Source organism: Postia placenta, assembly GCF_002117355.1.
Source record: "Postia placenta MAD-698-R-SB12 unplaced genomic scaffold POSPLAscaffold_13, whole genome shotgun sequence".
NCBI classification, from domain to species: Eukaryota; Fungi; Basidiomycota; class Agaricomycetes; order Polyporales; family Adustoporiaceae; genus Rhodonia; species Rhodonia placenta.
The window spans coordinates 920,287-943,738 of record NW_020169844.1 but is presented as its reverse complement, the minus strand read 5'-3'; the positions used below and the strand labels follow the sequence as shown (position 1 = coordinate 943,738).

General features: G+C 52.5%; 7 protein-coding genes across 7 annotated transcripts; 4 read left to right on the top strand and 3 right to left on the bottom strand.

Annotated features, from left to right (window-relative positions):
- Nucleotides 1-29: 29 nt before the first annotated feature.
- Nucleotides 30-1,261, bottom strand: POSPLADRAFT_1151655 (hypothetical protein; the record flags this gene model as incomplete). The annotated part of the gene is made up of 6 exons (XM_024486562.1): nt 30-213; nt 289-482; nt 539-743; nt 804-928; nt 980-1,052; nt 1,101-1,261. 6 exons carry the CDS (start codon nt 1,259-1,261, stop codon nt 30-32), a joined length of 942 nt encoding a protein of 313 aa, XP_024335809.1.
- A 630-nt stretch (nt 1,262-1,891) lies between these two features.
- On the bottom strand, nt 1,892-4,883 carry POSPLADRAFT_1067405 (hypothetical protein; the record flags this gene model as incomplete). Its single annotated transcript, XM_024482184.1, has 13 exons — nt 4,747-4,883; nt 4,619-4,692; nt 4,518-4,560; nt 4,454-4,461; nt 4,251-4,404; nt 4,153-4,194; nt 3,886-3,975; nt 3,784-3,835; nt 3,382-3,730; nt 3,320-3,327; nt 3,069-3,267; nt 2,855-3,015; nt 1,892-2,725 (listed from the first exon to the last, which is right to left on the bottom strand). The coding sequence occupies exons 1-13, from the start codon at nt 4,809-4,811 to the stop codon at nt 1,892-1,894; spliced, it is 2,079 nt and encodes a 692-aa protein (XP_024335808.1). The 5' UTR covers nt 4,812-4,883.
- Nucleotides 4,884-5,116: 233 nt separating this feature from the next.
- Nucleotides 5,117-7,336, bottom strand: POSPLADRAFT_1151320 (hypothetical protein; the record flags this gene model as incomplete). Its single annotated transcript, XM_024486520.1, has 17 exons — nt 5,117-5,221; nt 5,281-5,315; nt 5,362-5,421; nt 5,478-5,511; nt 5,565-5,624; nt 5,681-5,719; nt 5,783-5,985; nt 6,049-6,160; nt 6,222-6,263; nt 6,316-6,405; nt 6,459-6,515; nt 6,566-6,583; nt 6,634-6,661; nt 6,717-6,759; nt 6,814-6,837; nt 6,897-6,970; nt 7,038-7,336. 17 exons carry the CDS (start codon nt 7,334-7,336, stop codon nt 5,117-5,119), a joined length of 1,323 nt encoding a protein of 440 aa, XP_024335807.1.
- A 3,080-nt stretch (nt 7,337-10,416) lies between these two features.
- Nucleotides 10,417-12,514, top strand: POSPLADRAFT_1151967 (hypothetical protein; the record flags this gene model as incomplete). Its single annotated transcript, XM_024486605.1, has 15 exons — nt 10,417-10,672; nt 10,740-10,885; nt 10,940-11,021; nt 11,079-11,164; nt 11,234-11,294; nt 11,351-11,460; nt 11,514-11,576; nt 11,640-11,664; nt 11,717-11,826; nt 11,890-11,994; nt 12,051-12,131; nt 12,186-12,204; nt 12,261-12,310; nt 12,385-12,438; nt 12,488-12,514. 15 exons carry the CDS (start codon nt 10,417-10,419, stop codon nt 12,512-12,514), a joined length of 1,275 nt encoding a protein of 424 aa, XP_024335806.1.
- A 2,226-nt stretch (nt 12,515-14,740) lies between these two features.
- Nucleotides 14,741-17,541, top strand: POSPLADRAFT_1075818 (hypothetical protein; the record flags this gene model as incomplete). Its single annotated transcript, XM_024482861.1, has 19 exons — nt 14,741-14,806; nt 14,865-14,926; nt 14,977-14,984; nt 15,042-15,052; nt 15,107-15,129; nt 15,189-15,343; nt 15,402-15,470; nt 15,523-15,580; nt 15,638-15,862; nt 15,919-16,017; nt 16,078-16,208; nt 16,268-16,424; nt 16,474-16,563; nt 16,617-16,670; nt 16,731-16,801; nt 16,853-16,938; nt 16,996-17,073; nt 17,135-17,173; nt 17,243-17,541. 19 exons carry the CDS (start codon nt 14,741-14,743, stop codon nt 17,423-17,425), a joined length of 1,665 nt encoding a protein of 554 aa, XP_024335805.1. The 3' UTR covers nt 17,426-17,541.
- A 569-nt stretch (nt 17,542-18,110) lies between these two features.
- On the top strand, nt 18,111-20,990 carry POSPLADRAFT_1151629 (hypothetical protein; the record flags this gene model as incomplete). Its single annotated transcript, XM_024486556.1, has 14 exons — nt 18,111-18,433; nt 18,484-18,822; nt 18,877-18,968; nt 19,019-19,069; nt 19,131-19,220; nt 19,270-19,440; nt 19,518-19,618; nt 19,677-19,814; nt 19,853-20,005; nt 20,060-20,247; nt 20,405-20,483; nt 20,547-20,613; nt 20,663-20,714; nt 20,774-20,990. The coding sequence occupies 14 exons, from the start codon at nt 18,111-18,113 to the stop codon at nt 20,988-20,990; spliced, it is 2,061 nt and encodes a 686-aa protein (XP_024335804.1).
- A 1,750-nt stretch (nt 20,991-22,740) lies between these two features.
- Nucleotides 22,741-23,313, top strand: POSPLADRAFT_1049153 (hypothetical protein; the record flags this gene model as incomplete). The annotated part of the gene is made up of 4 exons (XM_024479677.1): nt 22,741-22,797; nt 22,858-23,043; nt 23,097-23,189; nt 23,248-23,313. 4 exons carry the CDS (start codon nt 22,741-22,743, stop codon nt 23,311-23,313), a joined length of 402 nt encoding a protein of 133 aa, XP_024335803.1.
- Between the last annotated feature and the right edge of the window lie 139 nt (nt 23,314-23,452).

The window sequence follows — 23,452 nt, the reverse complement described above, 5'->3', positions numbered from 1 at the left end:
AATTCATTCGGTCTACAAGACGAGGCGCGTCAGCGAATGCATACCGCTATACAGTTGTTCACGTACTTCTCCGCATGAACTATGGGTGCACGTGTCAGTTCGGAGCCAGGTGCGAAGAAGACGGACATACCCCAGTGGCCAGCCTCCAGCTTCTCGAGAACCATATGCGGGAAGAATTGCTTAGCAATGGGAATGTTCCGATTGTTGATGTACCTTCCGGAAGATGAGCAGCATCAGCCAAGCCAGGACACTTATAACCGTACTCAGCCGCGGGACCAAGCCACGCACTTGCTGTGTGTTCCCTTGATGAAGAGCGTGGGCCCCCCCCAGACGCGCTCGCCAGGCTCGTACGGAAACGAGCCTATTTCTGGGATGCTGTCGCCGATGATCTGCAGGGGTATTTGGAACTCGAGGGGCTTGTGGGGGTGGTGGTGGTCGCTCGGCTTGAGGTTCGTCAGCAGGAACGCGCGGGTCATTGGGTCCTGCGGTGTGTGTGTCGGCGCGGGATGTGCCATGCAGGGGAGCGGGCGCGACACACCTGCTCGTACGGCGTGAGGATGTGCTGCGCGTCCTTGCGCGACGTGACTTTCGCGTCCTCAATTTTGCGCAAAGCTTCTACGTAGCCGTTGAATTCAGGGGAGAGGGCACCCTTTGAAGGTGCCATGTCCGCAACAATGAGGTGGGAGAGAAGGTCGCGGGGACAATCCGGACTCAAGGCAAATGCCATGGCGACCTTTCCGCCCCTGCCGCGGCGTTCTGTGAGACACAGTCAGGGCGGAAAGGGTATCAGCGACAAGACGCACATGGAGTGGCCCAGGAGGGACACGTTGGTCAGGGAGTGCTCGCGGCAGAAGTGCAGCACATCTGCGGCCATGGCTGAGTAGGTCATGGGTCGTGCGTGGGGAGAATTTCCGTGATTGCGGAGATCCTTACTTGTGTTCAAATAGGTCGGCGGGTGCGTAACGGAATGGGTACTCACGAGGCAATATATGGGCGTGTTCAGGTCGCGTAGGAAGGCTTTGGATAATGAGAGCCAGTTCCTCTTCATTCCACTGTAAATCAAGTTACAATATGATGTTCTGGAGCGCGCGCGCACTCACAAGAGACCATGCATAATGACGAGCGGCCTGTCGGTCTCGTTGCCGTTGGAGGGAACCAGCTTGTCATATTGCAGAGGAACTGGAAGTATGGGGCCTGCGGACGACAAATGGCGTGCACGAATGCCGCGGTATGTGTGGGGGACGTTTGTGTGTATTCGCATTCTGACGGGGGTAGAGTGAGTCTACTGTAAGGCTGAGTTGAGGCCAAGTGCGGTGGCCGAGTCGCGTCCGTCGCGCGTATATTAGACCACGTGAGACGGCGAGTCGATCGTCGGCGTCGGGTTACTTCGGAGAAGATTCAAGTGTACCGGACAGTCTCTCAATGCCGCCTACTAAGATATATAGTAGGAGGGTCTCGTCCCGCCAGATGCGGCGTCCGAAGAGGTCGTTGGACGAAGCTGACTGGGTAGCTAGCTAGAACATAAAATAGTATTTTCGCACAATACGAAAGACGACGCGATGCTCAGCCTCGAAAATACGACAATACAACAATCTACTCACCGGATACGTGAGATATTACAGCCGCCCGTCCGTATTGAACAGTACACAGTAGTGGTTTGAGGGAAAGCGGGAAAGCGGGAAAGCGGGAAAGCGGTGTCAAACCCAGTAGATAAGAAAACAAAGCCACGGTCGACAGGTATGACGTCAGAAGCTTTTAACATATGAGCTTCGTCGCTGTCCGATCAAATGCAAGCCGCTAAAATGATAATATGTGCAGCTCCCACTCTACTTGTTGTGATGCGGCACAATCGGAGTCGGGTAGATATGCAACTATCGGTACAAGGTAACGTCTACGAATCTCGTTCCAGGGCCGCCAATTCTTCTTTAAGTTTCTTCAGCTCATCTACCGCCGCCGTCGTCTCCTGCTCCAGCTCGGGCGTCTTGGGTGTCTGCCCCTTCAGCGCCCGCACCTTCTGCCCCTGCTCGGCCACCTTCTGCTCCCATGCCAGCACTTCCGCCGACTTCGGGTTCGACTCGTCTGCAACGGTCGCTGCCTTCTCCGCCGCCTTCTTCGCCGCCGCCGCCTTGCGCTTCGACATGCCCAGCGCAACATGCGTCGCGTCCGCGCTGGGCTCGGGTGTCGCCTCGCTCGCCTTGCCGCCGAACCTCGCCTTCCACACCTCGACCATCTTCTCGTTGATGCGCTTGAACAGGTGGTCGGGCGTCCCAATGCGATGGCCCGGCAGGATGTCGTGCGCGAACACCTCCGGCACTGCCCGCGCCGGCGCGTTGAGCTGCAGCAGGATCGCCTCGGACGTCGACGGCATGAAGGGAAAGATCATGACGGAGAGGACGTAGATGAGGTTGATCGCGCGCGAGACGACCTGCGCACACCGCTTTGGGTCGGCGGCCATCAGCGCCTTGTTCAGGCCCGATGCCTGCAGGTACAGGTTGCCCCGCGCGGACAAGAGCATGACCGTCTGGAGGCCCAGCCGGAGCTTGACGGCCTCCATGGCGTCGATGTAGTCCTTCAGATGCCCATTGACCTCAGAAATGAACTCTGCATCAACGTCATCATTGGGGGAGAGAGGGCCGGGGACGTCGCCACCGTCGGGAACCACGCTATCGTATTGCGATGCGGCGAACTTCAGGACACGGTTGATGAAGTTACCGAAACTAAATGACTGGAATCAGCGCGAGAAGCCCCATCGTCCTAAGGATATGCCTACTTGTTCAGCAACACATTGTTGTTAGCAGCAACCTAGCAAGCCAGTCTCAGCCTTGTGGGCACTCATCGCACGACAGAGACCTACACAATCCGACCATGAGAACATGGCGTCCGCAGTCTCCGGTCGAGTCGAGATCAAGTAGTACCTCCACACCGAAGGGGGGATTCCGGTCTCTCTTGCGGCAGGCCCGAACACACCACGATTATGGCTTTTTGAGAATTTGCCTCCCTCGTAGTTGAGGTATTCTAGGTGAACGATTAGGCCAAGTCTCACTGATACGTAGACGGACGGATCGTACCGGTCGTCGACAGGTGGTACAGCGTCGTCCAAGGACGGCCGTCGCCAATCTGAATCGAAGGCCAGAAGATGGTGTGGAAGTAGACATTGTCCTTGCCCATGAACTGGTATAGTCGGACGTCCGGCTTGTTGAACCACCATTGCTTCCACTCCGAGGTGTAGTTCGCCGTGATGCTAGGGTAGCCAATGGGGGCATCGAACTAGATCATACAGTAAACCCGTGATCTCGTTGTCACACGAGACTGTCCTTACCCAAACATCTACATGGTACAATCATCAGCACACCCCCACTGTTAAGTTCAGGCCGTACTCACACAGGACCTTTCCCTTCATTCCCTGATCGTCTTCCCCTTCTACAACCGGGACAGGTACACCCCATGTCAGATCTCGCGTGACCGGACTAGGCCGCATGCCCGCCTTCAGCCGGGCATCAATCAGTTCCCCCTCCGCATTGATCACCGCATTCGGAGACCATTTTCCATCTTTCCAGGACTTCCTGATCCACTCCTCGACCTTTGGCTGGAGAGCGTCGAGCTTGACGTACATGTGGGCAGACGAGCGGGTCGTGACGGTGTGCGCCTTGCTGATGAGGCAGCGGGGATTGATCAGGTCTACAGCATCAAGGGTGCGGCTGCACACGTCGCATTGATCACCACGAGCGTCCTGGAGAAACGTCGTCAAGGCTGGTACGGCGAACACAGATAGCGGCAACGCACGTCTGCACCACAGTGGGGGCATGTTCCCTCCACAAAGCGATCCGCGAGGAATCTGGCGCCAGATTAGCCTGGTTTCGGCGGATGCAAGTACCTTCGACACACTTTGAACATCCTTCGCAGTATGTCTGCTCTTTGATTTGTTTATCGAGGTAGCCATTCTTCAGCAGATTCAGGTAAATCTCCTGGCAGATCCTGCGCGATCGGTCAGTGTGCTGTAGTCCCCAGTATGAACATACTGCTGTGAGACCAGCGAACTCTCAGAGAGAAGCCTACGAAGCAGATTCTTCGGGAATATTGACAATCAAGCGAGTAATGCAGCGCATTTTTTGCGTTCTGCGATTGCTTCAACGAACATATGGATGTACTCACTCTGTATGAAGTGGGGTGGAGGTTCGTCCGAAATGATCGAAGCTGTGTCGCCCGACAAGTCAATGACGGTGAAAGTGAGTAGCAACTTTGATGCTCACCTTAGTTGGAACCACTTGTACGTCTCAACGTGCAATGCATTGTATTTGTCACAGAGTTCTTTTGGCGTTATGCCTTCCTTCAAGGCTTGTGTTTCGGTGGCGGTTCCGTACTCATCTGTGCCGCATATATACAGTGTTCTCCGGTTTCTTGTGCCTAACATTCGATGTGAGCGATGTGCTCTGGGGGATAATGTTTTGCGTACGATTGAAACTGCGTAGAGGGAACAATTGGGGCAGGAACTAGCGAGCGAGAGGCAAGCAGCTTACCGAGCGAAGATATCGGCACTCAAGGTGCTCCCAATGATATTCCCTGCCTCACAGCTGAGGTCAGCAAAAATAACTCGTTCTCGCGGCACTCTGCAACTTACCGAGATGGGGTACATTGTTACAGTACGGCAACGCCGAAGTAATCAAAACATTCTCTTCTCCCTCCTTGGGCAGGCTTTGGGGATCTCAATAAAGGTGTCCTTGTCTTCAGCACAAGTCGTACTCTCACATAGTCTCTCCGGGTTTTGGGATGTCGCGAAGAAGGCCATTGGCCTCGCGGATTCTCTGGGTCATTGTAATCTTATGCACGTCGTCCGGTTCTCAGGGCAGCAGAAAGAATCGATATAACGAGCAGCAGCAGCAGCAGCAGATACGCCGGGATAGAAATACAGAGCAAAGCTACAGAATGTGAGTGCTTTAGGGCGCGCTGAGCGCCGATCGATGACTCGAGATCGCGTCTTGACGCGCTTCACAAACACGCGTACATAACGCGTCCGGCGGCGCAAATATTCGGTTTGTAAACGGGGCACTGTTCAGAGCTGTCCAGCATTCGCCCACAATTGGAATCGAGATTGTACACGCTACTCAAGACAGCCGTACTATTTACCGACAATTCTCTGCTTTGTCTTGCTAAATGCAGCAATGGTATCGTCCGAGACGTCTAGATGCGCCTTGACCACGGCAGGAGGTGTCAGGGCAAGCCACTACACAAGATAAAGTGAGCCAGTCAATGGGACGCATAAAGAGCGTCAAAATCAATCACCTGGGCCAGGCTGACGTCTTGGAATTTGTCTATATCTCGTCGGTTAACCGAAAACATTGACTCGACATGACTATGACACACCTGTCTTCAGGATCTCAAGAAAATGAAGAGTGGTATTCCCCGTATTCTCTATGTAGTGCCCTATTTTGATTCATCAGTATCTTGCTCTAAGAATGTTCGTGTTACGGAACACAAACCGTATGACTGAGGAATGTATCCAATGTCTCCGGCCTGCGTGCTATAAGTACAGCAAGCGATGTCACATATCTCAGACGTTGACTGACCTGAAAATCGAACGTTCTTGCATCTGCGTTGGCCGCGAAAACTGTCACACGAGCGTAACCCTCTCTAATGATGCGTCATGATTAGTGCCGGTCGTTCCAACACACAAAGTGACCACTGACATGAAATAGTCCCACTCCGTTTGCGTGGGATGCCACTATGTCGCACCATTATACGTCAATGATCTTGCAAGAACGAGAAACGACACGAGTAGACGTACATGCAGTTCCCGCATTGCACCGGGTTCCAATGTAACCTCAGCTACCGCCATGGTCTTCGACACCTTGAACGTCGTTGAGTCGACAATCTTCGTAGTGCCTCCTGGAAACTTAGTCGCCTCGACCTGTGAAAGGGGGAAGGTGTAAGGTAGTGGTGTTTGACCTTGAGGACTGGACGGTGGTTGAGCATTGGGATCAGGTGGCACTAAAAGACATTACGGTATCCACATGAGCCAGGCAATGCATCGGATACATGATTGCTGCCTACCACCAGGAAAGATGTAGAGCTCCCGATCTGGTATGTGATCGAAGGCCGATTTTGTGGCTTGGAAATTTCTGACAAGCACTTCTTTCGGGACGTGGGCCAACCAATCTGTCAACTGGAAGACGAGTTGAATTTGTCTAAGTTCTCGTCCTCGCTGCAAGTAGTAATGAACGTACTAGGAACGTCGAGTCTTCACTGAATTCGCCATTGTCAAATACCTGCGTGATGATAGAGTGAGTACAAATACACAGAGCAGGTGCAGTACCCCACCAGCAAGAACTCCGTTCCGTCAGGGTCTTGAGCTGTAGCTTGGAGAGAATGAGGCTGTCCCGGCGGGAAGTACCATAGATCCCCTTGGTTCTAATCAAAATATCAAGTATGATCCATTATTCAATGCACCTACACCGACGTACCGCCGTCGCAACATAGTTCTGGCCATCCGGAGTGACCGTAGACACTTGAGTGCTACCCTACGGCGAAACCTTAGTCTAGAAGCTAAGGATATGACGTCGAGACCAACCTTGAGGACATAAGCCCACTGAACGGCGGACCGTCAGCTCATCTTCTCACAGAAATTGGGTACATTACCTCCGCTGCCGTATGCCAATGCAGCTCACTGTGAAGCGTTGTTGAGTCATCACTTCGAGAGTCGCGAACGAATAAAGAGTCACCGGATTGCCCCCGCTTCGAGACGCATGTCTACCCCAGCCATCTCTGCGTGTTATCACGTCAGCCTCGACGATGTCCCCAAGGCAATTGTTAGCCTACCTGTACTGATCGGTAAGTCATGGACTGTAGACAAATACAATCAGCTCATCGGTAAGCGTGTTATGTTTTGTTAGTTGTCATACTGTTCTGCTGACGAGCCCATCCACCTGTATGAAGGCGATTATGACTCAAAGTAAAAGGCCACTTTATGTTCGGGCTAAATAGGAAGGGATTGGGACCTGAATTGGTCTGCTCTCAGGCCCAGTGAGTTGAGAGGTACGCACACAGAGCCATGGTCTGTAGTCGGGGGTGCCAGTAGATCTGAGTTCTGCAATTGTAGCGGCACGTTTTGCTGAGCGATGATGTCTGCTCCTAAAGTTCCCCGGATTGGCTGGGGGTCCACGTTAGACAGCGGGTTCCAAAGCTCCCGGTTCGGATCGTCAGTCGCGTATGGCACAGTCGGACTTGGGTATGCAGGGGCAGACTCTGTCAATGAAGGAGCGAGAGGGATGGCCGTTACTGATGCTGCGCATACTGCAGCGACAACGAGACTCTGGAGACGGGTGACAAGTTGTCTTCGCATGTTGATGCACTTGGTATAGCAGCAGAGGGCTAAGGTTCAAGTTGCTCTGGACGCAGAGAATATAACCTCCTGCTCCTGTCAGCCATTTCCTGTCACTGGTCAGCCATGGCGACTGACACCATCCCACCAAAAAGGTCTTCATGCTTGGGCCGCTATAGCCGGCCATGGTGAACACGTCGTCTCAAGAGAGTTTTAGAACAGGCTATAGAATCAGCGCACGCATTCATTGATAGGTTTGTGCTGCTGAAGGTACCTATTGTCACGGTCAGTCCAACGCGTGCGATGCGGACGCGTCGATCGACGCGCTCTACTGTGACGCAACGCGCCTGTCACACGCTCGGTCACGAGTTCCTGTTCACTTCCATTCACGCTTTTCCGCGCACTCTCTACCTCCGTCCACTATCATTGCATAGGTTCCGGGTTTTAACCGTAGATATACGAAGACTGGAGGGTACTCCATATTGAGTGGGCATACAACAGTGCTGTGACACGCTGGACTCTTGAATGGCACCGTTCTGGGCAACCTACAAGCCCTTCGGTCAACTTGAGCACCCGTATTTCGGCTCCTTCCGCGGCAGAAAATCATGACGGTCAAACGGTCCCAGTCAGTTGCATTTTGCCTATTGGAGACATTACCGACCCTACCCTTGAGCACGACAAACCGACGACGCCCGCCATTGCCGCTCACGAAGCACAGCACGCGCCTCAGGAGGTAACCCCGGTTACAGTGGAGGACTTTCTGCAATGGTCCACGCGCACCTCAACCAGACACTATACTCGCCAAAAAAGACGCCGCGTTCAATTCCACCAAGATAGAGGACTGTCTACCCAGAGAGAACACAATGCTTGCGACTCCACTTATTCTGGGTCCGAGTCTAGCGATTACGACACAGATCATGCGCCCAAGGGAATGCATCGAGGGGGTAGCAAGAAGCTTGGATCATCGCGGAAAGGCAGGTCACTGGCTCTCACGACCCAGCGCGCTCGACGTCAGCGCAAGAAAGATGCCTTCTCCAAGCGACTAGTCACCGCGGCACAGCTCACCCAGGTCGAGGTAGATCCGGTCTTCCGCCATAAAGACGCGCATATAGGCAGTCGCCCTCCGCTGAAATTTGTCCCTGACCAGTATGAGCCTTTATCGGGTTCCGCCGCGCGGCCGGACCGCGGTAAACGCGTTGATCCACGGACGACCGACCCGTTCGACGGCGCGCCGTCTAGGTTAATGTTCTCAGCAGACCCACCGGCATCGCCAGTTCTAGCGCGAGCGAAGAGGCCGGTATCTGGCTGGAGGCCACAAAGCTATGAGAATGTCGAAGCACAGTCTGTGACGGCACCCAGACGTAAGGGTAGAGCAAGTGCGTCAGATAGAGGCCCAGAGCGATTGGATGTGATACCCTTAGTCCTCGTCCCTCTAGAGGATGAGGTAGATCGCCGAATGAAGTATTTGTCGTCTGGGTGACTCCGGAGCTTTCCTTGATAAACGCAAAGTCTGACTTAATGGGATTCTACAGGCCTGACTCTGCAGCGAGTAACACACGAGGATCTCTATGTCGTAAGGACGGTGAGACTCATTCCGAGTATACCCCGCTGTCTGTCGTTGCCGCAGCGTCTCCTCGAACACAATCTATCCAAGGCAGTTGGGCGTCTCGTGCTATAGCCAACGCAAATACATCTCTACAGCTGCATGTCATTTCTACAACGGCTGTCCATACTTCGTTGGCCCATTCGACACCCTGTTCAGCCACAAATGGTCTCGTTCCCGCTCAGCAGTCTCCTGACAACTCTGGTTTCGCTGCTCAACGCACCCCTATACCACTCCATCCTGAGCCATGTGTCGCCACTCCTCTACATCTTGCTACCTCTACTCAAAACGACAGCTCTCCACGATTGACTGATGACCCACGTTCTCACATTGCTCTCGGAAATGGACTGGGTTTGGAACATCGTCTAGATTGTTCTGCTATCGTATCTCCTGGTGCTGTTTCCTCATCTTCGAAGATCCTTGGGACATCTACCAACTCTCGTAGTCTCTGCCGCCACTCACGCGATGTCACTGCTGGGCCGGTAAAGATCCTCAGGCCGCTGGGTTCATTCCTAGATAGCTTTCGTGAAACCGCTCGTCAGGTGACTCATCTTCAAGCATCCGAACGTGTACATCAAGCAAGACCGCGTCACTGTGAGGTTTTTTGAGATCATACTACCGTTGGGTCGGCTCATATGGAAACTCGTGAGGGGAGCAGATTCCCGTCAAATGCGCGTGTTGCAGGAGCCTGCTCTCGCGACCATGGTCCGTCAAACATCGCCATTACCTTTTATCCCGAATAGCGGCGCAGAGGATGAGGACGAGGATGAGGACGGAGACTCGATGTTGGACCGCTCGGCCGACTTGTTCGTCTATATGCGTTGAGGATAGCATACTACTTTTCTCCATGTGTATTCTTATCAGTAATTCAGTTGTTTGTGGCTGCAGTTTTCTATGAGTATCTCTCATGAAGCCATGAGAAGGAGAGGCGTCCGATGCAGCGTAAGCCGCGACGCGTCAAATATGCGTCTCGTGACCGTGAATTAGACTGCGGTGCGCTCAAGCTGCGCGCCTGGCACTGCCAGTCATTTCCTTGTTAGACGTCAACCCCTCCGCCCCGCTGATTTATACCACAGCCCGATAGTGCATCCAGTAGACACAACATCAATCACACAAGAATTGCACCATGTGGAACGATTATCCGGGTAATCAGCGTCCATATGTGCCGCCTTCGGGACCGCCACCACCCAGAGATGGTGATCCGTACGTCTTGACACCTCAGCAATAGCTTGCGCCAGCTCACGATAACATACAGTTATAACTTTCCTTCTCCGTAAGTAGTGTGCGTAAGGACAGTGAATGTCGGGAGACCTAATCCGGATGCGGCGGCCTCAGCGATGTACCATTCCAACATCCACGTGGATATGAGCCATCTTATGGACCGCCGCCAGGACCTGCACTGAGAGAGTGAGTCCTGTACAACATCTCCTTTCACTCTTGATACTGAACATAATCTAGTGGAAGCCCATTCAGGCCACCCCCAGGACCACCTCTGGGCATGCCGGGTTTTCCTGGTGAACACCATCACCATCACCATCACCATGATAGCGAAAGAGGCTTTGCACCTCCTCAGGGACCTCCTCCGGGATATGGTCCGCCGCCGCCTATCCCTCCCCGACCGTCTTCTGGTCAGTACGCACCCCCTCCAGGTCCTCCTCCACCTTCGTCGTCTCTATATGTTCCATCGTCTGGTCCCCCGCCTCGGCATCATACTCCGGGTGGGTATGCCCCGCCTCCAGGTCCACCTCCAAGGAGTCCATACGGCGGCTACGCCCCTCCGCGTACGTCTGCGACATGATTAGTGCACAGTTTGTATTAAAGATGTCGGTCCATCATTAGCGGGGCCACCCCCGCGGCCGCCTACTGGGCAGCAGCAGTACGGGCCTGTATTTACGGGGCACAACAATCAACAGCAGCAACCCTTCTTCCAGTACTCACAATGTACAGGGAGGAAGAGGGCCCTGTGTGTATGTTCCCTCTCGATGTGTGGCCTAAAATCAAGGGTTCATATCTCCTGATAGATTGGCATTAACTATAGAGGGCAATCTTCAGAGCTGAAAGGATGCATCAATGACGCGCACAACATGCGGCGCTTCCTTGTTCGTGCGTGTGACTGCAATTCGGTCATAGCTGACATTCACGTTAACCTGCTTCATGCAGAGGAATTTGGCTATCAGGAGAATGATATTGTGATGCTAACAGACGACCAGGCGAACCCACGGTCGGTTCCAACAAGAGCTAACATGGTGCGTGGGCTTAGAGATGACGAATGCGAGCTCATGTTCCATATGATATTACACTTTTGGCGATTGTAGTTAGCCGCTATGCAGTGGCTTGTGCGTGACGCGCGGCCGAATGATTCGCTCTTCTTGCATTGTGGGGATGTCTCTCTAACTGCATGCAAATTTGTGTATTCACAGTATACGTAACAGACTCGGGTCATGGTGGCCTCACTAAGGACCTTGATGGCGATGAAGAAAGTGGTTATGACGAAGTCATTTATCCAGTAGACTTCCAGGCGAACGGACAGATCGTAGACGATGTGAGTGTGCCGCCTCCGGCACGCGTCATCGCACGTCTGACAATTGCGTGTAGGAGATACACGACATTGTGGTGAAGCCGCTTCCGCCAGGGTGTCGTCTCACGGCCATCTTTGATGTAAGCCGCTCCATTCTTCTGTCTTCCGAAATGCACCCGATGGCTCAATGATACTGTTGGCAGTCGTGCCACTCCGGATCCGTTCTCGGTAGGTCAAACATGATTCTCGTGTGCCCGCGCCGGCTGACATAGGTATGTAGATTTACCATACATGTACAGTCATGAGGGCAAAATCAAAGAACCCAACCTGGCTGCAGAGGCGGCACAGGGTCTTCTTGGCGCTGTCAGCTCGTACGCGCGGGGTGACCTCGTAAGTTTGATATCTAGCTCGAGAGCGCCCTCAAATGGGCATGTCGAACTTACTTGGGTGTAGATGGGCGCCTTTGGCTCCGTGAGCGGCCTTGTAAAGGAAGTTGGCGGATTCAACCGGGGCGCGCGCGAGAGGAAGCAGCAGACGAAGACCAGTCCAGCTGACGTGGTGAGATTAGTGTGCGCTCGCTGAGCGATAAGCGATATCCTGATACCCTCTACCAGATCTGCTGGGGAGGATGCAAAGATCAACAGACAAGCGCCGATACATTTGAAGGAGGACAGGCTGTAGGCGCCATGAGCTACGTGAGTTCGCATATTTACGTGCACATCCGCAATCACTCATACACTCCGTTATAGGCATTCATGACTGTGCTGAGTTCGTACAACTATATATCGGCATTGTGGTCGGCCTGGCTGATGACCCTAATGTAGGACAAAACAAGCAACAAAGCTACCAGCAACTGCTCGTGAACGTGCGGTACGTACCATACACCCGATATTTACATTTCGAGACGTCCCTAATTGATGATTTTGCCACGTCCATTTGAATAGCGAGATTCTATATGGCAAGTACAGCCAGAAGCCGCAGCTATCGAGTTCCCATCCCATGGTGGGTGATCATGCATGTTAGGGCCGAGCCGATCTGACGTCTATTCCAGGACATGAATGTCATGTTTATATGCTGAATGTGTTTCGCCAATCTTTCTTGGACTCAATCAGAGTGATCGCATGGCATCCTGGATGCATTCGCGCAGTGCAGATATGTTATTTAAAGATGAACGCTCACACAACTTAACTCGAAACCGGGCTTGATTGGCCAATAAACATGTATATAGCCCTACAAAAACAGGCTGTATTAATGTCGACTATATCCATAGGATCTCTGGGCCTACATGTTCTTCCTCCATGTCCGAATATTCGAACGTCAGAAGAGGCCTCGGCGCGTTTGTTAAATGGTCGATCGTTGCATAGCTGACCAATGCGAGTAGTTACCGTTCGCACCCAATCAGATGGGTCCCGCCAAAGATGCCGCACGCATAAGTGACGTTCTCCATGAGGGAGCCCGCCAGACAAGCGTGTAACACTACCGCCCAGTGAGTCTGCACCAGAGGGATCATCTGAGTCAGAGTTCGCACGATCGACGTCGAAACTATCCCGTTGACCGGGGACCGTCTCCTGCCCTATCGAGCTCATGCCGGAAGCACAGAGACAGAGCAAGCGCAACAAGGGCAGGGTGACGCAGGAATAGGTTAACCACAAAGACCGAAAGCCTCCGTGCTTTTTTATACGCGGCTCGACGGGGCTCCCGCTTTCGGGGGCGATGACGTCGAGTATATATATTGTATACCTATAGTGAGCACTGCAGATCGCTACGGCTCCGCTTCCATGTTTCCGAGGATAGGAAGGCTGTGGGGTATGCGGGGCACGAAGCAGGGAAGTGGAACGCTGATCCCAGCCCGTGCTTGCAGTCCGTGTGGCGCGGAAACACGTCGGTAGGGGTGTTGGCGTAGCCTTACGTCGTATTAGTGCGTTAAAGACACAGTGGGAAGGCGTAAGGGCCTTCCTGGCCGGCGCGGACGATCTGCAATGTCGAGTGGGGCCGTCTCGGATGATCAACACCCTTCGGTATGGTACAGACCGAGATTAAGTGCATTTTTACCGAGCAGCCTGACGCGAGCAGCCGCCAGAAACCAAGAAACGAGCACAATACGGCAGCTGGAAGTTAGAGAACTTCCATGAAGAGGAACCTAGTCGGAAACAACGGCAAAGCCTTAGGCGGGGGAGAGCCAGCTATGCGAATAATAAGATCATAGTATGCCAAGATATCGGAAATGAAGGGATCCCGTCTTGTAGCGGCTTGTCCGGCGCAACCCTGCCAGCCAAAGGTACGGAAGTGCCTCGGAACGCCCTGTCCCGCAGCTCGTGAGTTAGATGGCACGAGGTGTTCATACTTTACGCCGACCTGGGTGCCTCGACGAGGCGCTACGGCGGCCGACGTTCATCCGTCGCAGCTGTCGGCCGGGTCCTGCGCTATGACTCCGTTAACTAAACAAGCTCTCCGCGCAGCATTCCAGGGTATTTATGTTATAGATGCCTTCACTCACGGCCATCTCGCCTTTCTGAGGGCTTCGAAAGGATGATGACTATCAAGAGTGTGAAGTTGCTGTGAAGACCAGAGGGACCCGCTTGGCTCCACGGTAAAGCTTATGTCGGAAGGTTTATTTCACACTCCGCAGAGCTACAGACTCTCGGGAGAACGATCGTCCGTCCCAAGTGCAAGACTTCTGACGCGTGCGATATCTTGATCCGAATAACAACCGTGAGCAAACGAAGAGTCCGATATGAGTGTCGGAGTGGGGGCATGGACGAACTCGACGCTAAGTTCTGGACAACAACTGCAATTAAGGGAACGCTTTGGGCTGGGACGACAAGCGCGGCGAGGACGAGTCACCTTGGGCGGAAAATGGCACAACGATCGTGTCGGGTACCCCTGATCGTGGATAGTGGGGCGAATCTGAGATGCGGCAGAACGACCCACGGGGCCCCGGGCCGCGAGAGGCAAGCAATGCGGGGGCGGGGGAGCCTTTGATTGGTTGATGGGGTCGACTCAACGCCCTCGAGTCGACTCTCCGCTAGACCCCGCTTTCCAAATTTGCTAGAAAGGCTCATCACAAGCAGGTCAGGTCCCCAAGCGGACATTCCAAAGCATACTCCGCGCGTCTCGGATCCTTCTGAACCTTTTCCTCCGTGCCTGGAGGGCCGGCTGAGACCCAAAGCTAAGGCGACTCGCGATCATGTGCGTTTCCGTGGAGTTGCCGCGGTAAAGAAGTATAAGTAGCTGTGATATCGTGGACGCCATGCCTTGGCTTTTCCCTGATCTTCTCCCCCCTTCCATCGCCCGTTAATTGACAATGGCTGGAGGTGGTGTCGTGCAAGCTACGAGCCGTCGGAGAATTCTCCAGGGCAAGTCAGGATGGGTGCGTCCTCTCCTACTTCCTGGCCAATTGTGACTCACCGGTAGTTTACCATGATCAGGCCGGCCTGGTAGCGAATCGTAAAACCTTCGCGATTGCCGTCTTCGCCTCACTCGGTGGACTGTAAGTCGATATTTCGCTTTGACGGTCATGAGTCTGACGATTGTTTGCAGGTTGTATGGTAAGTGGCTCTCTGCTCTGGAACATTATTGTGCTTAACATTAGCGCGCCCACAAAGGCTACAACCAGGTAAGCTGACCTTTATGTTCCGCGTGTCAGCATTCTAACGTCCTTGTCGAATAGGGTGTTTTCTCTAGTGTTCTCGAGTATGTATTTGACTATCATGGCGGCTATCGTCAGTGCTTGATGCCGGATAACTTGACAGCATGTATAATTTCGACCAGCGGATGGGAGATGCTGTGACAAATACTGATACGAAGGGTTGGCTTGTGTCGGTCTTGGAGCTCGGTGCCTGGTTTGGTGTCCTCTGCACTGGTTACCTTGCGGATAGGCTGTCTCGAAAGTACTCCATTGTTCTCGGTGAGACTCTTGTGATGCTCGATGCTGCGTCTGGGAACTCAAAACATCCACGCCATAGCCGTTTTCGTTTTCTGTATCGGCGTGATCGTTCAAGACACTGCCTTCCACCCTTCTTCCATCTTTGCAGGTGCGTTTTTTGTAACCATTTTTCTTCATCGAGTCGTACGAGCTGGATACAGGTCGATTTATCACTGGATGGGGTGTCGGTTCGCTAAGCATGTGTGTCCCCCTCTACAAGTGAGTTCCCGGTTTCCCTCTTCACACGTCCGGGAAGGAACTCACCTCGCATAAAAGCGCCGAACTCGCACCACCGGAGGTCCGTGGAAGTCTGGTTGCTTTGCAGCAACTCGCTATCACATTCGGTATCATGATATCCTTCTGGATCGACTACGGCACCAACTACATCGGAGGCACTGGCGCCACCCAATCGCCCGCTGCTTGGCGTTTGCCCATTGCCATGCAATTGATTCCAGCTATGATCCTGGGCTTTGGGATCATGTTCATGCCGTTCTCACCCAGGTGCGTTTCAGACACCGTGAGCGGTCGATGGCCAGAAATCTAAAGAGTGCTGTCAGATGGCTCGTCAACAACGGCCGTGATGAGGAAGCCTTGATGGTACTGAGCAGGGCGCGTGGCATGCCACCTGACTCAGAGGTCGTCCAGATCGAATTCTTGTGCGTGCTTCCCGTCGCTGAATACGCTCTTATCTGAATTGATGTATCTGTGCTTGACAGGGAGATCAAGGCGCAATACTTGTTCGAGCAGGAGACATCCGCGATGCAGTTCCCCCAGTATCAAGATGGCACGTTCAAGTCTAACTTCAAGCTCGGTCTTTTCAGCTATTTGAGTCTCCTGAAGTCAGCAAGTGAGTCGGTGTCCAAACGAGCCACTCACATGAGATACTGAATCATTTGGCTATCTCAGCGCTTCTTCGCCGTGTTGCCATTGGGACCTTGACAATGTTCTTCCAGCAATGGACCGGTGTCAACGCCATCTTATACTACGCACCGTCCATCTTCACAGATCTTGGTCTGACAGGCAATACTATTTCGCTCTTGGCCACAGGAGTTGTCGGCATTGTGTATGTTGCAACGACCCAGTTTGCATTACGGTCACTGACCTCACGACAGCATGTTCCTCGCGACTATTCCGGCTGTCATCTGGGTTGACAGCGTTGGTCGGAAGCCCGTCTTGGTTTCAGGTGCACTATTGATGGCCGCGTGAGTGATACGTGTAACTTGATAGACCTTCGAGGCCGACCGCGTTTTTCCAGATGTCATTTGACAATCGCTGTCCTGATCGGTCTCTACCACAACTCATGGCCAGAGTGAGTGTTCTCTCACACTCGTGTGCATATGTTATTATCACTTTACTGATACGCCAAAAGACACAAGGCTGCTGGTTGGGCTGCCTGCGCACTCGTTTGGGTTTTTGCTATGGGTTTCGGCTACAGTTGGGGTGAGTGCAAATCATGCTTTCGTATAAGCGCGGCACTGACCTTTTTGACAGGTCCGTGCTCGTGGATCGTTGTTGCCGAGATCTGGCCGCTGTCTGTTCGTGGAAAGGGTCTGTCTATTTCTGCCTCCTCTAACTGGGTGAGTCCAGTAAGCCAAGTTGTTCTATATGAAACTGACTTTCTATATGTCTGACAGATGAACAACTTCATTGTGGGCCAAGTAACGCCGACGATGCTCAAGCACATCGGATTCGGAACCTTCGTGTTCTTTGGAGTGAGTATCAAACGCCGATTATTGTTCGGCTGGGAAACTCAACCTATCTTTACGACTTCAGTCATTTTCGTTCCTTGGTGCCCTGTTCATCCTCTTCTTCGTGAGTAAAGAATCTCATGCCCGATATATTCTCCGGGCGGTGTTATCTGACCCTGCGAATCGGCATCAGGTTCCCGAGACGAAGGGCCTCACCCTCGAGGAGATGGACGACGTGTTTGGCTCGGAAGGTCTTGCTGTCGCGGACCAGGAGCGCCAGCTCGCGATCGAGAAGCGCATCGGGCTCGACCAGTACGCCTTCACTTCGTCGGACGTGGACAGTTCGGAAAAGCAGGAGATAGTCATGAAGGCGTGAAAGCGTCGTTGATGATCGGTTACGAATCTACGATTTCTGTATTATGTGTGACGCGCATCTATGAATTTTCTATCATCATTGTATATTGTATACATAATAATGCATCTGACTCGATCCTCACCGCATCGAGTAATGTTTCAGGACCCTTCGAGAGGTCGTTGATTCACACCCTGACATCTTACTCTGATGCAAGAATCAGAACGAGAAGTATCGTAGCCCTTTTCCGGAGATGGGCGAGAGCCTACAGAGTGGCATGGCGAGACGGCGCAGGCATAGGTTCAGAAGTCGTACACTATGCCTGCGTGATAGAGTGTAGTTGTTCAATGCTGTCTTATTCTGTAGGGACCTCAGGCTCAAGCCGGATTTCTTCTTTCGTCCTGGAGTAAATAGTCAATATGCGATGTCAACTTCCTGAGAGAGAGGTGAAAATCCCCACCTAAGTTCTGCAGCCATTGAGGCAAAATACCGCTTGCCGCCAGTACTTGGATGTGGCCAGGCCGGAGACACGCCACGGGCACGTGATGCACGCGACGCGTTTCGGACGCGTCAAGCGTCTGAATTCGTCTTCACGCCTTCATCATCCCTGACCCCAATGCCAGGAAGTCATCTACAGAATCTCAACCATGCTCAGCTACGAGGTATCAGATACACCTACTATGAGAGTATAATTCCTGATGTCATTGCCATGCATATAGCCGTCCAGCATCCCCCAAGTATTCCATTACAGATATTGGCGGGTCCTGGTAGCGGGAAGACTAAAGTCCTCACCGCTCGTATTGCGAATCTCATATCTGAACACAACATTCCTCCATATGCTATATGCGCTGTAACCTTCACGAATAAAGCCGCGAGCGAGATGCGCGAACGTCTGACGAAGCTCATTGGGAAGGCCCAAACTAGTCAGATCAAGATGGGGACATTCCATGCTCTCTGTGCGACATTTCTAAGAAGATACCCAAGACTTGTTGGGGTGGAAGGGAATTTCACAGTCTGCGATGCTGATGAGAGGTGTGTTGTCTACGGTTCCGCCATGCCCCTTACTCTTGACGAGTTCCTAGCAAGAAGATTGTCAAGAAGCTTCTTGAGAAATACAAGCAGTTCTTGGTAGAGCGCGATATCTCTTTGAAAGAAGCAACCGTGCTCTCCATGATCTCCAAGGCCAAAGCCAAGGGCCGCTCCGCGATCGACCTCCAAGAAGAACACTTGAATAGAGATAATCGGTCGTCCATAACAGCCGAGATTGACAGAGTGGTTGCGGAAATATATGGAGAATACGAGAGAATACTCAGGAGAAACAACAGTCTGGATTTCGACGATCTCCTTGTATTTGGCGTCAAACTATTTAGTGGACACCGCAAGGTCGGTCTATGGTGCCAGCACGTTCTCGTAGACGAATTGTGAGCAGCTCACTCCGAGAAATGGTCTATCAAATCTGACACATTCGCGGCTAGCCAAGATACAAACACCGTCCAATATGAACTCATGAAGTGCATCGCTGCCGCCAACAAATGTGTCACCATAGTTGGTGATCCTGATCAATCCAGTGAGTAAAATTTCACTGTCACTGTTGTTCTTATTGAGGCATTCCTCTAGTCTATGGCTGGAGATCAGCTGAAATCGAGAATCTGGAACGCATGCAGAAAGGTAGGCTTGTGTCATGTTGTTTGTCACAAGCATGCGACTTACCTGCATATACCGACCTTAGATTTCCCCACTACCCAGCAGATCTTCCTGGAGCAAAACTATAGATCAACTGCATCCATCCTGGCAGCAAGCATGGCGATTGTGTCTCAAGGTGTATATATCGGCTCCCCTCAGGAATAACCTTTCTCACCCACATCTAGACAATACAAGAGTGCCGAAAACACTCCGAACTTCGTGCCCAACAGGCCCCACACCCGTACTTCAGTCATTTCCATATGACAATAACGAAGCTGCGTTCATTGCTGCAGAGATAAAGAGATTAGTAGCTGTGACAGGAGGTATGCTCGGATGGGGCGACTTCGTTATCCTTCGTGAGTACTTCACTAGCTCTGGTACACCAGACTTACTTTTAACGCATTCGGATGAATACCCTGCTGACGGAACCCAGTGCGATTCAATGCACTATCACGATCCATCGAGAGTGCTCTGCAGAAAGAGGGAATACCAAACCGTGTCTTGGCGGGACATAAATTCTTCGATCGTCTAGAGGTACGCAAACACTTCAGTTTGAGGACCTTATGAGATGAAATGTACAAGTCATGGATAGGTCAAGGATATCTTGGCATACTTACAGTTCGTCGATAATCCGCACTTTGCACCAGCATTCTCAAGAGCAATCAATGTGCCCGGGCGAAGCATTGGGGAAAAGGCAAGTGAGACGCTAGAAAGTGGTTATATCCCGGATGTACTAAATTTCTGCCATCGGGTTAGACAATATCCGAGCTCTTGTCCGCCGCACAACGGCTGCAGATCAGTCCTTTTGAGGTGGTACAACGTATCTATGATGGAAAGACTCCTGACATTAAGCCCCCTGTCAAACGCAAGCTCGCCTCGTTCCTGCCACCTCTGCGAGAATTACGCAAATTGGCGCAGTCGGTAGGTCTTTTCTGCAATGATGGTAAGGTACATAACTAGACATTGCCGCTTCAGGGCATGCAGCCACCGGACCTCATCCGTCGCTTCCTGGATCTCATCGACTACAAAAGTCATTTGATGAAGACGCAGCCAGACTGGGAAAGTCGATGGGACAATGTGCAAGAACTCATCAACTACGCGAGCGAGGTTGAAATCACTGCGTCGTCGCAACAACGAGATTATGACGATGTTTCTGACGGAGAGTGGGATGTTCTCGAAGAATACGACAGAGATCAAGTCGAGGATGTTCCCGAGACTAGAGTACAATCCGACAAGGGCAAAGGCAAAGCAACGTCAGAAGGCGCAAAGTAAGGTAGACTTCACTCCATTCCACGTGCACGCTTACTGAATGGCGCAAAGGGACACTCCATTACGATTGTTTCTCCAGGCATCAATGCTCTCTACAGACACCGAGACACAAGGAGATGATGGGAAGGAGGTGCGTCCCCTATGACTGGCAAGTTTTCTTATATCCAACCTTACATTTTGATCACTCGCATAGAAGGTAACAATTGCCACTTGCCATGCTGCGAAAGGCTTGGAATGGCCAGTAGTAATGATACCTGCAGGTAGGCTTCTGCGATAACCAATCCTTGCATGATGCTCATATGGGGATAGTGGAGAAAGGCACTTTTCCATCCTCACGAGCAGAAGATATTCACGAGGAAAGGTCCGTTGCATTGAAGTTGTATATCAGATATCTTGTTTGTTTTACTCATCTCATGCCAGACGTTTGTTATATGTGGCCTGCACACGAGCGCAAGGTCTGCTCTACCTCTCATATTCCACGGCAAGGATGGTATCCGGCGAAGTCAAGCGGAAAGAGCCATCGGATTTCCTCCTTCCTTTACACGGTCAGGTTCGTTGCGGGCTTCAACCGAATGCATTTTGGCGTCATGTTCATTTCACTCTTAGGACTTGTTCAGCAATCAGACACCGAATTTGACACCCTCTGACCGTGTACTACTGGCCAACTTACTGGGTAGACCACCACCTTCCGAACCTGAGGTTGTCCGTAGGGTGTCCGAACAGTGCGTAGTGGTCTTCGCATGTCATCCCTCGTCTCATCCCATCTGTCAGCCATCGCACCGCAAAACAGAATTCTTGGGGTTACTCTGACCAAAGTCATAATTCTTTATCAGAGAGGAGGAACTGGTCACAGCACTCTGCTCCTATACCTCAAGGTGCTTTATATAAACATTCACTCGTGTGTTGCTAAACCAGGCTTACAGCCGCTACTACCTTCCGCTCCACAAAAGAGTCGTTTCCAACCGCTTTACATCAACAGTCCCTTCCAGATACACTGCCGCGGTCACAGCCGTTGTCGCCGTCCCGAGCTCACGCTGTGAATATTTCATCCGGTCGCATGACGCAGCCGCGGGTCTCTCCCGCTTCAGGATCGCTCATTCGATCCACTTTGAGGAATGTTGCTGCTGTATCAACGGCGGTTGCAGGCAGACTAGGCTCATTGACCGGTCCATCTGTTAGCGTGCAGAAGCAGAGAGTACCACCGCGACCACAAGCCCAGGAGCGACCATCAAAGCTCTCTACCACACAAGCTGCCTCTCTGAGGCGCCACGAGATCATCGACCTGACCCTAGCTCCTCCTTCGTCCCACTCGTCAACGTCAGACTCATCACCAGCTACCGCATCACCAGCCACCACATCACCAGCCCTCATGGCGACGACATCGTCGATAGCCCCACCAGCAGGGACAAAGCGACGCCTCGGTATGGGGCGAACGGGTGGTGGATATGCTAATAAGAAGTTCAAGACACCGGGCGCAAACTCATGAACTCCGCAATTACTGCTTAATGTTGCTTATTTGCGACGACGGACTGCGATGTTGACCGCTGATCTTCCTACCGACTCTACTGTGGTGATGTTGGACATCTTCGTACTACGATATTTCCCAAACATTGTATACGCATAGCACGTTGTACAATACTTACGCCCTATAGCGGGTTGTGGTTATTCCTCATGAAGTACCGAAGAGCAACGATAACAGTGGCGCTTATGCTCAATTGCCTCATGGCTGCCTCGAGGCGAGGATGCCATGTATTGCTATGATCAGTTTTACTTGACCGATTCATTCTACACCTCATTAAGATATACAGATGCTCAGGTCTTATTGCTCATCACTGAGGTCTCTAAAACGCGATTCTGGTCGCAACAATTTCAGACCTTCACGTCGTGTCCCTGAGCAACAAACATGCGCGTCAACTCGTGAATCTCGACCTGATCCAGAGGGCAATCCGCTTGCGCTCGCAACACGCGGCGGTTCGCATAATACGGTCGACCAGCCCGCCTCGTGGCCCACACCTGCACTGACTCTTTCCACGTCTCCATCATAATCAAGCTCGTCACTTCTTAGCTTCAGTGAGCTCGTCCGATCCCCCCCCCCCCCCTCCCAGCCCGACATTTGCCTAGAGGTTCAATGCCGACCACGCCAAGCAAGAGCACGAGTAGTGTTGCAAAACCACGTCGCCCGTTCGATGCGTTAGACAGACTGCTCGACAAGGCATTCGCGCAGCGCGACACGCCCACGAGCACGCCGGTCCTGCGCCCGCACATACCAGCACAGCAACCTCCATCGTTAACGGACGTGCAGCAGACATCATCGTCACGGGCAAAAGCGAGACGCCCACGCAAGCATCCATCCAGGTGAGCCGTCGTCCGTCAGTCCCCCCGCAAAGATGCCTTCCGAACGCCGACGCAGTGCAAGCTTCAAGGAGTCGGCAGACGGTCGCACGGTATGAGAGTACACCCAGACCAGGTGATGCGCGCATGACAGCTGAGCGCGCTGTGCACAGGTGACCGCAACCTTCGATGTGCCCGGTGTGCGAAAGGAGGACATGCATGTGAGCTACTGCGGCCGACACCTCGTCGTGAGCTGGCGGACGTCGCGCGTTACGGAGCGGCGCGAGGGCGATGTGCTTGTGCGCGAGCGGGAGGTCGTAGGAAATAATCAAATTATTTCCCTCGCAGACGGAACGCAGGTGAGCTTGGCGGACGCTTTGGTCAGGGCGGCTGTTGAAACAGTGTACGGTAGTTTGCAGATATCTGGGCGCTGAAGGATAGTAAGCGGCTAGCACTGACCTACCCAAATCCGCGGCGCGCTCCGAGAAACGCGCCTCGCCCGAAGGTGCGTCATTTGATCAGTTGAAAGCGCTAGCATTGTAGCAGCACTCATGGCCTGCTAGACTGCGATGTCCGGTATCACCGAATACCACAGTTGTGTCCCTGCGGATGACAGCACAATAGTTTGAAAGATTAGATCTGGATAATGAGAGAAAATAAGGGAACAAACAGTGTAATTGTGAGGCAAATGACCTTGAAATGACTGTTAACGAGTATGAGGACGTATTTCTTGGTTTTGTGAGGTTGTACCCCGTGTTATTCAGTATT